This window comes from Corythoichthys intestinalis, chromosome 14 (genome assembly GCF_030265065.1).
Source record: "Corythoichthys intestinalis isolate RoL2023-P3 chromosome 14, ASM3026506v1, whole genome shotgun sequence".
NCBI classification, from domain to species: Eukaryota; Metazoa; Chordata; class Actinopteri; order Syngnathiformes; family Syngnathidae; genus Corythoichthys; species Corythoichthys intestinalis.
This window is the reverse complement of record NC_080408.1, coordinates 28,116,907-28,130,675: the sequence shown is the minus strand read 5'-3', so window position 1 is coordinate 28,130,675 and position 13,769 is coordinate 28,116,907. Positions and strand designations below refer to the sequence as shown.

At 40.8% G+C, this 13,769-nt stretch overlaps 1 protein-coding gene across 8 annotated transcripts in view; it reads right to left on the bottom strand.

The window, feature by feature from the left end:
- Positions 1-12,085, bottom strand: part of astn1 (astrotactin 1) — a 506,238-nt gene extending 494,153 nt beyond the window's left edge. For 3 of the 8 annotated variants that reach the window (XM_057856762.1, XM_057856765.1, XM_057856767.1), the window contains exon 1: positions 11,684-12,084. In XM_057856762.1, coding sequence (XP_057712745.1) covers positions 11,684-11,987 — 304 coding nt within the window. In that variant the 5' untranslated portion in view covers positions 11,988-12,084. Of the gene's footprint in view, positions 1-11,683 lie in introns of all 8 variants that reach the window. The other 5 variants (XM_057856761.1, XM_057856764.1, XM_057856763.1 and 2 more) reach the window with 2 other exon arrangements.
- Between the last annotated feature and the right edge of the window lie 1,684 nt (positions 12,086-13,769).

Genomic DNA, 13,769 nt, shown 5'->3' with positions numbered 1-13,769 from the left:
TGTCGACAAAAGCTTTGCCCCGGGACATAAATTACACATTACATGCAGGTTCTTTCCTTTAATTTCGACAAACTTGAAATAGTGTCTATATCTCCACCTCTTAAAGGACAATTTTTCTTCTGAATGCTCTGCCATCCCGACCCTGTGCATCTGTTTGGCGTGTGTGTGTTTGCCGCATGCGCTGTTCCGGTTTGCTTGTGAAATCACCGGCTCTGATTGGCTTACCACAACACATGACTCTAACCCTCAGCCAATCACAATCACTCCCATCGCATCTCTCGAGGGGCTGCATTCAGGTATGCTCGTTATCCGACAATTCACGTCACCTTCAAAGCGTCTGCCGTCCTCAAGATGGAAGCAGAATTATTGCTGGCTGACAGTGGGAGATGGGAACGAGGCTAGCATCAGGTGTAGCAAACACAGAAACGTTACCAAACTTTGGAAAGCATTGTCTAATTGAATGAGCAGGGACAAACAGCTTGGAGTCAGAACTACGTGCGCTATTCTCGAACCTGAACGCACCCCAAGTCTTGGATGACAAATCAACAGAGCAGAGAGTCGACTCGACACGGCTGGTAGTTTCTCCAATTTATTCAGAGTAAGTAACGCACCGCTTTTGACCGTCAGTAACGGTAACGGCGTTGTAACGGCGGAAAAAGTAATTAGTTAGATTACCCCGTTACTGAAAAAATAACGCCGTTACGTAACGGCGTTACTCCCAACACTGCTGATGTCGCTTAGCCATGATATAGTGCATGTGTGTGGGGTGGGGGTGGGGGGTGGGGGGTAGCCTGGAACTCACAATCACCGCTGTTCCAGCAGCAAACAGACAGCGGAGTGGACCAATCAGCGACGGGCAGACGTAACGTTGGTAAAGCGACAAGAAACTAACGCGAGCATAGAATGCAGAACTTTATCCAACATGGCTAGCGCGAGACAGACTGTTGTGAATGACTTGTGTCACTTGCCACGTTTACATGGAGCCAAATATTCCAATTACAATCGGAATATTTGTTCAAACCGAATAAATGTGTTCCATATAAACACCTCATTCGGAATGAACAGGCCCAAACCGAATGGAATTTCATTCCGATTCACAGGGGTGGAATATTCCTTTTCCCAAACCGATTGGAAGTAAAATTATATCATGTAAACAGGGAAGCGGAATGGTGTCTGGTTGCGTTCTTTCTGCACATGCTCCGTACTGATGTGGTGACGTCACTTTGTGACGTAAGTAACGTCACTTGCAACATGGCTTCCAAGCACAGCGCACCTAATTGAAGTCCGGCGGAAAGATTGTATTTAATTCAAACTTTAAAAGAATTGAATATAATTGCTCGCTTAGACGGGCGTAAAACGAGGAACAGTGAACTATTTAAAAAAGTTCACGAGAGGTTACACGAAGCCGGAATAGACCGGAGCGTTGACCAGATTAGAAACCGGTGGAAAACCGGCTACTTCAAGGCAAAAGAGCAAAACAGCAGAAGCGGATACGACCCCACAAACACAACAAGTGGGTTAAAGTTAAAACAGCAGCACTCCGACGATCGATCTCCATGTTTTGCAACGTGACGCTTTGTTTTGATTAATCTGCGCATGTCAGACGGCAGTTGTCAAACGTCCTTTCGGAATAAAGGCAGTCTCATGTAAACACTGGATCGGAATAGATGAAGTGACATGTAAACAGCTGATCTGAAATTTCCATTCGGAATGATTTGAATTGGTATGAATAAAAGTCAGAATGTAAACGTGGCTAATGTGTTTTTGGTCATTTAAAACAGATTTTACCGCGGATTGGAACATATTCTCTGCTCTCCCGTTCGTTGTTGTGGAGACGACTTCCGACGCGCAAGAGTGACGTTGCTCGTTAAGAACACATCACGCTAATAATCGAATCTGATTGGACGGATGGTTTTGTTCGCCTCGAGAGGCCATTAAGAAGCTGGGTCCCAGACTATTCTCACAGTGTTTGAAAAATACAGGGAGAACAGTCTGGCCGTGCCAGGCAAGGGTGGGGGTGGTGGTAGCAAAGACCCATGTTTGTTTTACTGACTTTAGCCCCTTTCACAAATATATCCCGGTAAATTCCCGTATAAGGTGATGCGGGATTTACTCACGTTATTGCTTTCACGCATGTAGAGATATCCCGGGAATGACGCGGGTTGGACACTATCACAGACTTGTCCCGTCCTAGCCACTGGCGGTCTCTGGGCGGGGAGGGCTGCTGGCGCAATTTTATAACCCGGACATTACGTCATTTTAGGTCGGCATCCACTTTCAGAATGTTGGTCAAATCGTGTTTTGTTATAGAGACGGTTGTGGGAAAGTTCCCAACATTGTAATTGCAGCCAATTCAAACTATTCAAGATGGTATTTAAGCCCAGGCGATCCATGAGAAGGGTGCCGAGATATTAACTTGCTGGACGCCATTCGACACCTTGTTCCCACGAATTTTCTGCATTTGCGAGCTTGTTCGTCTGCCGCCCTTGTTTTAAAATCCCCTACGTTGTGCTGGTATTTGAGTGCATTTGTTTTGTTGTCTTGTCGGCTCTCTGCCTACCGCTTAGGTTAGTATTATTGATCCCCGTCGAACTACTGTCACGGACCAATTAAGTTATTCCACCTTTTCCGTGATTGCGTGTATTTTTTGTTGGTTTTTAATAAACCCTTGAACGCTTCCCTCCGTTATTTCCTGCTTTGAGGTACAACCATGTTTCTGCAGTTGCGTACTTTAACTTGCTATGCTTGCTATGTTGATAATTGTTGTTTGTTTACCGCGTTTCGTCTTACTGCGAAGAAAGAGGAAGTGACAATCGGCCATGATATTTACGTCATCAGCCATCGTGCTTTGAAACGGGAATTTAACGTTTGCTTTCATAAACGCCTCGTCCCGGGAAAGACGTTATACTAAGACGCCACCCATTTAATGTCCCCGTAACCTCCGTGTCAGTCGACCCGGTAAATTGCATTCACATACAAGGCCTGCCCGTTTAAATCCTGGGATTTTAATGGTGTTTAGGTGTACGTGAAAGGGCTTTTGTTTAGGCCAAGGCCTGCCCAAAAAAATCTAAACCTAAAGAGGTGAAAAAGAGTTTATTGCTATAACTCTGGGCTTGTAAAGTCTGTATATGAAGCAAAGTGTGTTGGACGTTGCGCTGGTTGCTCAACTCATTAATGAGTCTGATATTAGTCTCTTGCTGGTCACTTCTTTGGGTACATGTAAAATTATCAGTCCAGAATGTTCTGTTGCAGCCATACTTATGTGATGCTCCTATGTCCATTTCAGTACTGTTAGTTAGCTTGCTTGCATTTGGTTTGATGTCATTGTTAATATCAATTTTAATTTTCTCCTCGTTCTCTTCTAGTGCAAACATTTCGACTTCAAGCTTAAAATAAATTGTAATGATTTGTTTTGATATATAATTATATTGAAGGGTGACTTAGAGGTGGTTTGATCTGGTCTGTTTGGTTTAGGGCTCTGTCTGTGCCCTACTGGCGACCAGTTTAGAGTAAGCCTGGACGATATATCGTTTAAACATCGGCATTGCGATGTGCGCATGCGCGATAGTCCCATCGCAAGGACATGCAATAGTTTTGTTTTTGTTTTTTTAATCCACATACGCCTTGCTTTCTGCTCTGCGCACAGCCTCCCTCCCTCCCTCTCTCTCCCAGCTCTTTGTTCCTCACAGTCACTGTGGCACTTGCTTATTAAAGTTAACGATGCTGGTTGTCTTTGATCTTGCCAAAGAAGCGGACTTCACACGCGCAGCAATGTGTCAATCATCGTTTAACTTGTTAAACAGTTTCTGCAAGGAAGCCGCGCTGGAATGAATGTGTGTGTGTGTGTGGAAACATTCGAGACATATAAAATAAACGGCAGAAGTGATCATTAGGAGTTTGTAATTTCTACATGTCACTCCAAGAGTCACAGTCAAGGTAGGTACTACTAAACAGAAGAAATTAATATACTTTGTTCTTGTTTAAAAATGATTCGGTTGGACAGTTATGTTTAAAACTGATCATAATTATTACATTTGAAGTGCTTAAAAAACATTTATTGAAAAAAAAAAAAAATACACACATTTTTTTTTTAATCAAACTGTAAGAGCCATATTCCCAATTTGTATTAATTTTTGTAATTTTACTCCTTGCCACTAGGGGCTGTAAATCGTGTTTGTCGACTGACCTGGCGTCAGCCTCGGTACGCTTAAAATGACAGCAAATCATGTCACAGGTGTTGGTAGTTAGGAGGGCAAACAGTTTTTGACTGTGGCTTAGTTGCAGGGTGCAGGAAATGAATGTACTTTGTACTAATGTACTAATGTATCTATTTGAAATGAGAAATGGACTCGTTGGTGTTTGCTTCGCGTCTCCAACTGCACTTGGCGCACGTCATCATCACAATCTCCTAACTATCATCCAGTACTTGACTGGGAACAGGGCCTAGTCAGTACACATACTTTGGGGAAAACAGTGAGAAAAAAAACATGTCTCATATGTATCTCTTTCCAATGCTAAATCTGAATAAATACATTGAACACACTCAAAAAAAAAAAAAAAAAATTGTGTGGGGGGAGGGGGTGCTACTTCGCTGTTTTTCATTTATCGCGGCAGGTTCTGGTCCACATTAACCACGAAAAACGAGCGATCACTGTACACTGTGGTAATGGTGATTCATCCAAAGTCTTTCCAAACAGCTATTCAAGTTATCTAGTGAAGATTTCTTTGAAAAAAATATATATATTTTTTTTTTTAATATCGCAATATAATATCGCAAACCCCCAAAAAATCACAACAATAGTTTTTTCCAATATCATTCAGGCCTAGTTTAAAGTGTAGTCTGCCTTTCACCTGAAGTCAGATGGGATAGGCTCCAGCATCCTGCAACTCTGACAAGGATAAACGGTGTTGAAAATGAATAGATGGATGAATTAAAGGTTATTTTTTACCAGATTTATGGAATCTCCATTCTAAAGTAAGTAAAGTCGCTTTTTGCCCAATGTGAGGGGAGATAGGTTGTAGCTCGCCCATAATCCTGAACTCTAATCAACCAATGAAAATGACTATGTTCTCAAATTTCAGGAGATTTGTGATTAGAAAATAACCAACGATTGTACCTACACTAAACATTTTACCGTGCTGCATGACAAATCATTAATTTAAAAGAATGCACGTTACAAACTGTCTGAGCTGCTGGTAAACTATGATTCAGCTTAATTCATTTACTGTCATTGACAGAGACGGATTTATAATCCATTTAGACTGTGAGGGCTGGCATTGATCATTTGCACCCAGCTTCTCCCAGTAAGGTTTTGCAGTTAGATTTAGATGTTGTTAAACCAATTTAAAGACCCTTCAAATACCTAATATAATGTAAAGTGGGATGAGAGCCGACAAACACATCCAGTAGAATTTATTCATGAGCAAGCCATGTGGGTTCCCAAACATGAGAAGTTTTACAATATGTATTAGATTAGATCGACCAATGGAGATTTCTGATTGAACAGAAAAATGACTGAAAAACAGTGATAGTATGGTTTTTAAATTAAAAATGACAAAATATCTCATAAACCACTGACAAGCACTTTGTTTGTGTGTGTTCAAGGGATTAACAAGCATTTTTTTTCTTACTGCAGCATTTCAAAAGAAGCCTTTAATAAAGAACTGTAGCGGTCTAACCTCAAAGCCAAATCAGTAGGGTTGCAAAATATATGCAGCCTATGCAGAAATGGAAAATACAGGATTTCAGCAATACTATGTAAGCATTTGAGCTGATATACCCCTCACACATCTTATCTCATCTTAAAAATGTTTGGATGCTCATTTTTATTACGTCTCCCTACTGTTAGGGATTGTTTGTTTCCTCCTAATGTGGCTTGTCGCCGTGAATAACCCATCCACTGACTTCACTTATTGTGCCTGCTCCTTGTGTATACACCAATCTGCTTCCTCTCATGTCGCCCACCTGTGCCTCATTGTCCCATTAACCCTTGTCTGTGTATATATGCGCCCCGTTTTTGTTGAGTCTTTTTTGCAACATTGTCCATGTCAGCATTTGAGCCCTGTGTGTTCCTGTGCCCTCATCCTGCCTCATTTCCCTGTGAGTTGTATTGTTAGCATGACTTTGTTTGCCGTTGCCTTTTTAATCCCTGGTCATTTTGTTTGCACTTTGTTTGTTTTTTTAAATAAGGTAACTAATTAAACTAATTGAATTGTCACTAATTAAATAACTTTTGTATCGCCTGTCTGCCTCGCCTCCGTGATTTCCCTGCATTTGGGTCTACGCCGTCTGCCCGCCTGACAAAAGTGATACCTAGTGGCTCCTAGTTATTTACTTCAATATACCTACATGTTCATACTTTTGAGTCAAAACGATGTAAAAACATATGTAAATGAAACTACTATTACAATTTGAGAACTGTCATTAATTGTTAGAGTGTCAGTCAAAGTCAGAGTGTTTCTCCAAAATTTCTGTCAGTTTTAAACTTGGAATTAAAACTAAAAACAAACCATTATCAATGTAAGCCAAAAATATAATACCTGAAGTAGAAAACTCAGAAAAATTAAATAAAACATTTGTTTACCTTGCCAATAGTGGAGGCACTGTGGTAGTGTTTTAACATAGTTGCCTCGCAGCAAAATGGTTTGAATTGCAGGTTTCAGCCAAAAGTCTGCCTGTTCTTGCTGTGGGTTTTTGAGTTTTCCCCAGGTACCTTCGAATTCTTAAAACAGGACTATGATGTTCATTTGTATGCAAGTGGGAATATTTGACCATCTGTGTGTGCACCATGACTCGCTGTTTTTTTTTTGTTTTTTTTTTTTTTGGGGGGGGGGGGTGTATTAAATAAGTTATTGAAATCTATTTTGGTATGATGTTGTGTTGATGTTGTGGTAACAGTATATGACTGCAACATGAACAAACCTGCCACAAGTAAACAAAAAGTAAAACTCAGTTTAGCAACCACAATGGTTCATGGTAAATGGTGTTATACTTATATAGCGCTTTTCCACCTTTCAAGGCGCTCAAAGCGCTTTACACTATCTCGCCATCCACCTATTGGTGACGCAGCAGCAGGAGCAATGTGGGGTTCAGTGTCTTGCTCAAGGACACTTAGACAAGTTTATCAGGGTGGAGACTTGAACCCATAACCTCTGGGTTAGGCGACAACTACTCTACCACGCCACCCCACGCAATGTATGCGGTGTAGACCGGTAACATGCTACAAACACACAAAATAAACAACAATGGAGGCATGTTCAGGTGTTTGTGTTTTATTCTTAAGGTCCCTGACAGCCTGTTGGCAGCGTGTTGCCATAATACATTGTATGCACAATCATTCTTGTGGATGGCATGACTTTGCCCCTGGAAACTGGCCTGAACACAGTAAGTACCGTTCAAGATATGATACCAATCTGAACCGGATTTGTGCATTCCCCAGCTGGCTAAATAAGAGTATCTGACTACTGTAATGTTGAATATTTGCAAACTGTTTGGGCTCATTATTAAATGAAGGGTCAAATACTACTATTATTTAGGGATGTCCCAATCGCATATTTTTGCACCAGAGTCCGAGTTACTCGATTTTGAAAATCTGAGTACCTATTACCTACCTGTATTAAGGTGACAACCTCTACAATGATTATGCTTATTATTGTGGTTGTAGTAATAAGTAGTGCAGATCTGCACAGCACTATGCTGACGAGAGCTGAAACGATTACTCGAATAATTCGAGTAACTCGATTTCAAAAATTGATTGAGGTATTGTCTCCGCCTCGAGGTTTTGTTTAATTTTGCCAGCTCTAAGCATGACGTTTTGTCCGGACTACTTTTAATGCAGCACAATGCGCTGACGTCATTTTCGTAGATGAAGAATGGTGAGGCGGCGGATGTATTTGATTTCAATTTTTAACCACGCATGAATATAGAGGTAACGACCCAGAGGTAACAACGAAGAAACCGACGAAAGCGAAGAGAAAGTCACCAAGAAAAAGCAGAAAATGTCAAAAGTGTGGGAGCATTTGAAGCTGGAGACCAAGGCGAACACCGTTTCATGTTTTCACTGTAAGACAGCGCTTAACACTACCCCCGCCCAGCCCCGGCTACTCACGACCCCCACCACCACGCGAGCGCCCGCCTCGCCCTTATTCCACCGAAGGTACCACGTTTACTCCAAATCCGGATAAGCGATACTCGGGACAAGGTGAAATTAAGTTAACGTAGCGCTAATAAATAAGATTAACGTTACTGTACCTTACTAACGTAACGATAGCCCTGCAGAGGGTTAGGTTTTTATATTAATTATGACTACTGTTGATGCGTGGCTGACGTGTCTTTCATACAGGCTTTATTTAATTTGTAAAAACACAGCGCTGTTGAATGATAAGGGTGTAAAATAAAAACATAATAAAGTTAACTGTCAATTTCAGCTCAGTAGTCATCGATGGATGAAACACTAAGTAGCACTCTTGCCTAATGTGCTTCAATACAAAGCAGGTATTATACATTTATTTTGAACACTGCAAAAACTCAAAATCCTCTCAGGACTAACAAAGTAGACTTAAACTTAAAACTGAACTAGAACTCAAAAATTGCTTGACACACACATATTCAATTGAAACGTGGGAAAACCACCTGACTTTTAAGTGTTTTAAAAAAAAAAAAAAAAATTATAAGGCCTTAAGTTTTTTGAGTGAAAGCAGTGATTTTTTGTTTTCTAGTTACATCAAGACAAGACATTGATTGTCTTAAAATGGTTCAATATCAGGTGAAATGTCTTGTTTTGTCATGTATATTTATAATTGCTCTTTAGCTAAAAAATAAAAAATAAAATGTGTTATCCGATTAATCGATAAATTGATGGAATTTTCAGCCGAATACTCGATTACTAAAATATTTAGCTAGATAGCTGATAGATAGCTGCAGCCCTAATACTGACAATGTCTCAATGTTGTCCAATATTTTAGGAATGTCACTATAACTACTTAAATTTACCATATTGTTCAATATTAACTTCCTGCCTGTGTTTCACTGATTCTCATTATTAAAGTTGTGGTGGAAAGTTCTTTTGCTTAATATTCATGACCATAAAGACAAACATTATACAGACTCACAGAAGAGAAGATCAAGTTTGTGATCCATGAGTGATTTTGAGTAACATTCAACGTAAAAGGGAATATTCAACTAAAGCAATAACTGTTTCTGCTTGCTGATTACCTGTTCGCCAACTGTTTCTTAAAGGGATCCACAGATAGAAAGGCTTGTAGTTTTTAAAATATAAACATTACTAGGAGTTAAAATAATTTTATATTGAAACCCCTCTTGATGTTTTTGTTTTTATACAATTTGTAAAATTTGTTTAACTAGTAGGTCACCATTGCTGTTGGTGTCACAGGGCGGTGACGTCACATGGTTACGCTGCCGGGCTTCCAGAGTATGACTCTAGTGACATGAACATGTCACTAGAGTCATACTCGCCGCTTTTAACTGATGTGCGCATATGTTGGACGTCTTGCCGTGTAGAAGGAATTTGAATAACCCGGTAGTGTTTGTCAAGTGACAGTGACAATCTACGTCATCACCCCAAGACTCCATTGCACAAATAAAACATGGCGCCCTCCATAGGTGAAAACATATACTAAATATTATAGATTTTTAAATCAATGGCAATATTTTGATGCGTTTCTAATAACATATTTTAGTAAAAGAGAACAATTGTGGCTTGTTAGAGCCTATAAGTCTTTAAGTCCGAAGTTCCCTTTAATAATGCAACAACAACAACAACCTGCTACAAGCCTATTTAACAGTAAACTTCAACAAGTTTAATTAACCATAACTTATAAACGCATTAACTATAAACGGATATCTGACTCATGAAACATGTACCTAGAGCTGAAACGAATACTCGAGTAACTCGAGTTTAAAAATTGATCAGAGTAATTTTATTCGCCTCGAGGAATCGTTTCATTTTGCCAGCTCTAAGCATCACGTTTTGCCCAGACTACTTTTAATGAGGGACAACGCGCTGATGTCACGCCTGTAGAACAAGAAGCAATAATACCTGATTGCAGCCGACAGCCGCTACAAACTATGCCAACGTTTCTACAAATTACGCCTGCATGATGACACTGTGGTAACAGGTAGCGTCTGATGCGTCTCATAGATATCACATGTATATGGTACTAGATGCGACATGACAAACTCGGCGGCGTTAGCAGATATATATAGAACTACATGGTAAATGACAGACTTGCTGGAGTTAGTAAACACCCGCCATCGTAAAGCAGTGGACTTCTCAGCACTAATAAATAAGATTAACGTTACTGTACCTTGCTAACGTAACATTAGCCCTGCGGAGGGCTAGGTTTCTATTAATTATAACCACTGTCAATGCGTGGCTAACGTTTCTTAAATACAAGCTTTATTTAATCTGTAAAAATGCAATGCTGTAGAGTGCTGAGGGTGTAAAATAAAAACATAATAAAGCTAACTGTCAGTTTTAGCTCAGTAGTCATTTCTTAATAAAACACCTAGTAGCACTGATGTCTAATGTGCTCCAATACAGCAGGTACATTCATACATTTATTTTGAACACTGCACAAAGTTAAAATTCTATCAGGATTTACAATTTAGACTAATTTAAAACTTAACTAGAACTTGAAACACGAGGGGGAAAACACCTAACTTTTAAATGATTTGTGTTACAAAGCGTAATGACATTTTAGGTAAGAAATACGATTTTTATAAGATCGAGAAGTTTTTTGAGTGAAAGCTGTGATTTTTAATTTTTATTTATTTATTTATTTTTTTTTTTTGAGTCACATCTGAGATGCAATTGTTTTCTGTTTTCAACAATGTACACCGAAAATAAAGACATTAATAGTCTGAAAATGGCTCAATATTAGGTGAAATGTTTTATTTTCTCATGTATATTTATAATTGCTTTTTACCTGAATTTTTTTTTTTATCCGATTACTCGATTAATGAATAGAATTTTCAGTCGAATACTCGATTACGAATATATTCCCTGCAGCCCTACATGTACCCTAACACAGACCTCTTTTGGGGATTAATAATACACAAAACACACATGCATCAGCACCATGGACAGCAGCCAGAAAACTTCCGCCAGAGCTAGCTTTTCCTCTTTCAGTCACTCTTTCACTTATCCAACAAAAAGGGAGGGATTTAAAAGATAATTTTAGCAATATAATAAAAATATTTTCTCCTGAACTCTGAACCTTTATACTATGACGGCCATTGAAACGCGTGTGAGGTAAACACGTGTGAACATGTCAACAATGTAGCCTACAACTTTGATATCACAAATTCCGCAAATGAGCTATGAAAGACAGCGAGGCCTTTTAATCTACATGAAAGTGATCAGGAGATCTGCAACTGATTGATTGAAATCCTAAAACTTACCACAAAATTTTGATTTTAGCACAACGCTGATATCCCTAAAAACAACAACAACAACAATACCCAACCGTTTATCATTCCCGTTAGCAGCGATCAAATGACTGCTAATCTTTTTGGATTTTAGGGCATGTGTGTTATTTTAATCCTATGTTCCGTTTTCTATTTTATTGACAGTGCTGTAAGGCAGCTGTTAGCGGGCCAAAGCTAGGTTTATGCTATATCAGTAATGGTTTAACCTACACCAGCCGCGTTACAGGAACTCACCGAGGACGAAAAATGGGAGCTCGGTGTTTTCCAAGTCGTCCACTACCACGACGTCTCCAGGAAAATCATTTCGAACGGAAAAGAGAAGCTTCGGTTCAGAGGCTGACGGGCTATGCATGATGCTCAGGTCGTTTTCCCTCAAAAAGGGCAGCGCGGATACGGTGACACTCTTCGTCTTGCAATCGGTGTCCTGGTTTTGGTCCTCGTCGCCGTTAAGACACCGGACATTTCCGTGTAGGACGCTCAGAACGAGCCAAACGAGCCCCAGTCGAAGTGGTCTCGGCCCCAGGTTATAACGCGCCATCGCTGCTGCTTGATTTCCTCACGCCTCCTTGTAGCTTCTCTCGGAGGCTGCCTGAGTGGGAGCCTAGCAGCTGGCGGAAGCGAGTGAGTGAGGGGCTGGGATGCTTTGGAGGGCGCTGAGGTTGAACGAAACAAGTGCTTCTTTTTCCCCCTCACATGGTCAAATATCAATCCATTGCTAACTGGTCCTGGGGGGCAAACGTGTTGTTAAATTGAAATTGATTAATAAAGTGCCTAACTGGCTGAATAAATGGCAAACCAAACTGTTCACAAAGTGGGCCATGCCATTACAGCCAGTAAAGTTTCAGTGTACATACAAATTGTTGATGTTAACACATTGCCTGCCATTGACAACAATAGGTGCCCAGTTCATTTGAACTGGAATGACTGGCTGCGAACTTCCAGAGCCATTGACAGCACAAGACGAATGATTGCTTCCGGCAGCCTGCCGCCCTCCCAGTCAAAATGGGTTGGACATCGAGCCAATGAGTTAATATCGCTACATATTCACTGCTGTTCAAACAAGCATTCAGACTCCCACTCACACATATGCAGGGAAATGCATGGATATGTTTGGGTGTGTCTCAGGGACGCCAATAGGTTTTAAAAACAGGGGGGCATAGCCCCCAGGAGTTAAAGAGGAAATGTGAACTAAGGTTGGCCAACCATGTTTTTGAATAATATCAATGGCTAAACAATTATAAGCATATTTTCATTATTGTTTTTAACGCAACCCTTCCAGATTCTTTGTTTAAACCATAGCAACGCCCTTGACAACGAAAATGCTTTTCTTCGGCAATCTTCGGAAATCTTCGGAAATTACGTCACACCGGGAGGTGCGAGGGAAGTCCGCCATAGAACAGTATTGTTTGTTGCATTGCTTCTCGGTAAGATGCCACGGCGGTGTGTGGCGGTGTTTTGTTCTCGCTCAAACGAAAAGTTGTATGAGTGGCCAAAGGATAGCAGGGCACGTAAATGGACATCTTTCGTTCGCACGAAGCGAATGGATTTCACGGCATCATCGAGTAGTGTTCTCTGCTGCAAACACTTCGAAGATGCCTGCATGCTTCCTTAACCGGTCTGCATATGGTGAAGGATTTGCCAAAAAGTAAGTGTGATTTTTGGATAGATGACTGATGACTTTGTCAAAGTAGAGCTGCCAACCGTTGTGGAATGAACAGTATAAGCTAGCGACGTTAGCTGAAAGTTAACTCGTGGCAATCCCCGATCGTAGTTGTTGTTGCGTTCGCTAGGTTAAGCGTGTTTAAATTGTGCGTCATCTACGATCTTGTCCAAAAGGGTTCATCCACTGTCAATTGGGAAAGGGGTGGGGATGTGCATATAAGCGGGTCGGCGTCGCGGTAATTCACGGTCACGGTAAGAGACACACACCACCGGTGAGTTTGTGCACATTTATTTGTATTTGTATTATGTATTTCCACCTTCATGCTTCAAGCATTGCATTGCATTCGTACGGTTCGGCGTTTCTTTCACGGTGATCGCTTGATAGCCTTCTAGTTTGTGTTTTACGTACGAGAGCCGCTGACAGGTGACAACAACAAGCGTGTTGGTTTTAATGTCTGGCAGCGAATCAGCGAGCGCTCAGGTCACGCAGTGAATCATGGGAAATGTAGTCTCGGGACCACACTGAAGTGGTGCTTTGTAATCTGTTCACTTGTGTGTAAGAACCACATTTCCTCACGCCATTAGACGCCACTTCCTGCCGAGAGTCCCAAGCTGTGTTCGTACTGTTAGCTCCATGTGTTAATAAAGAAACAAAGTT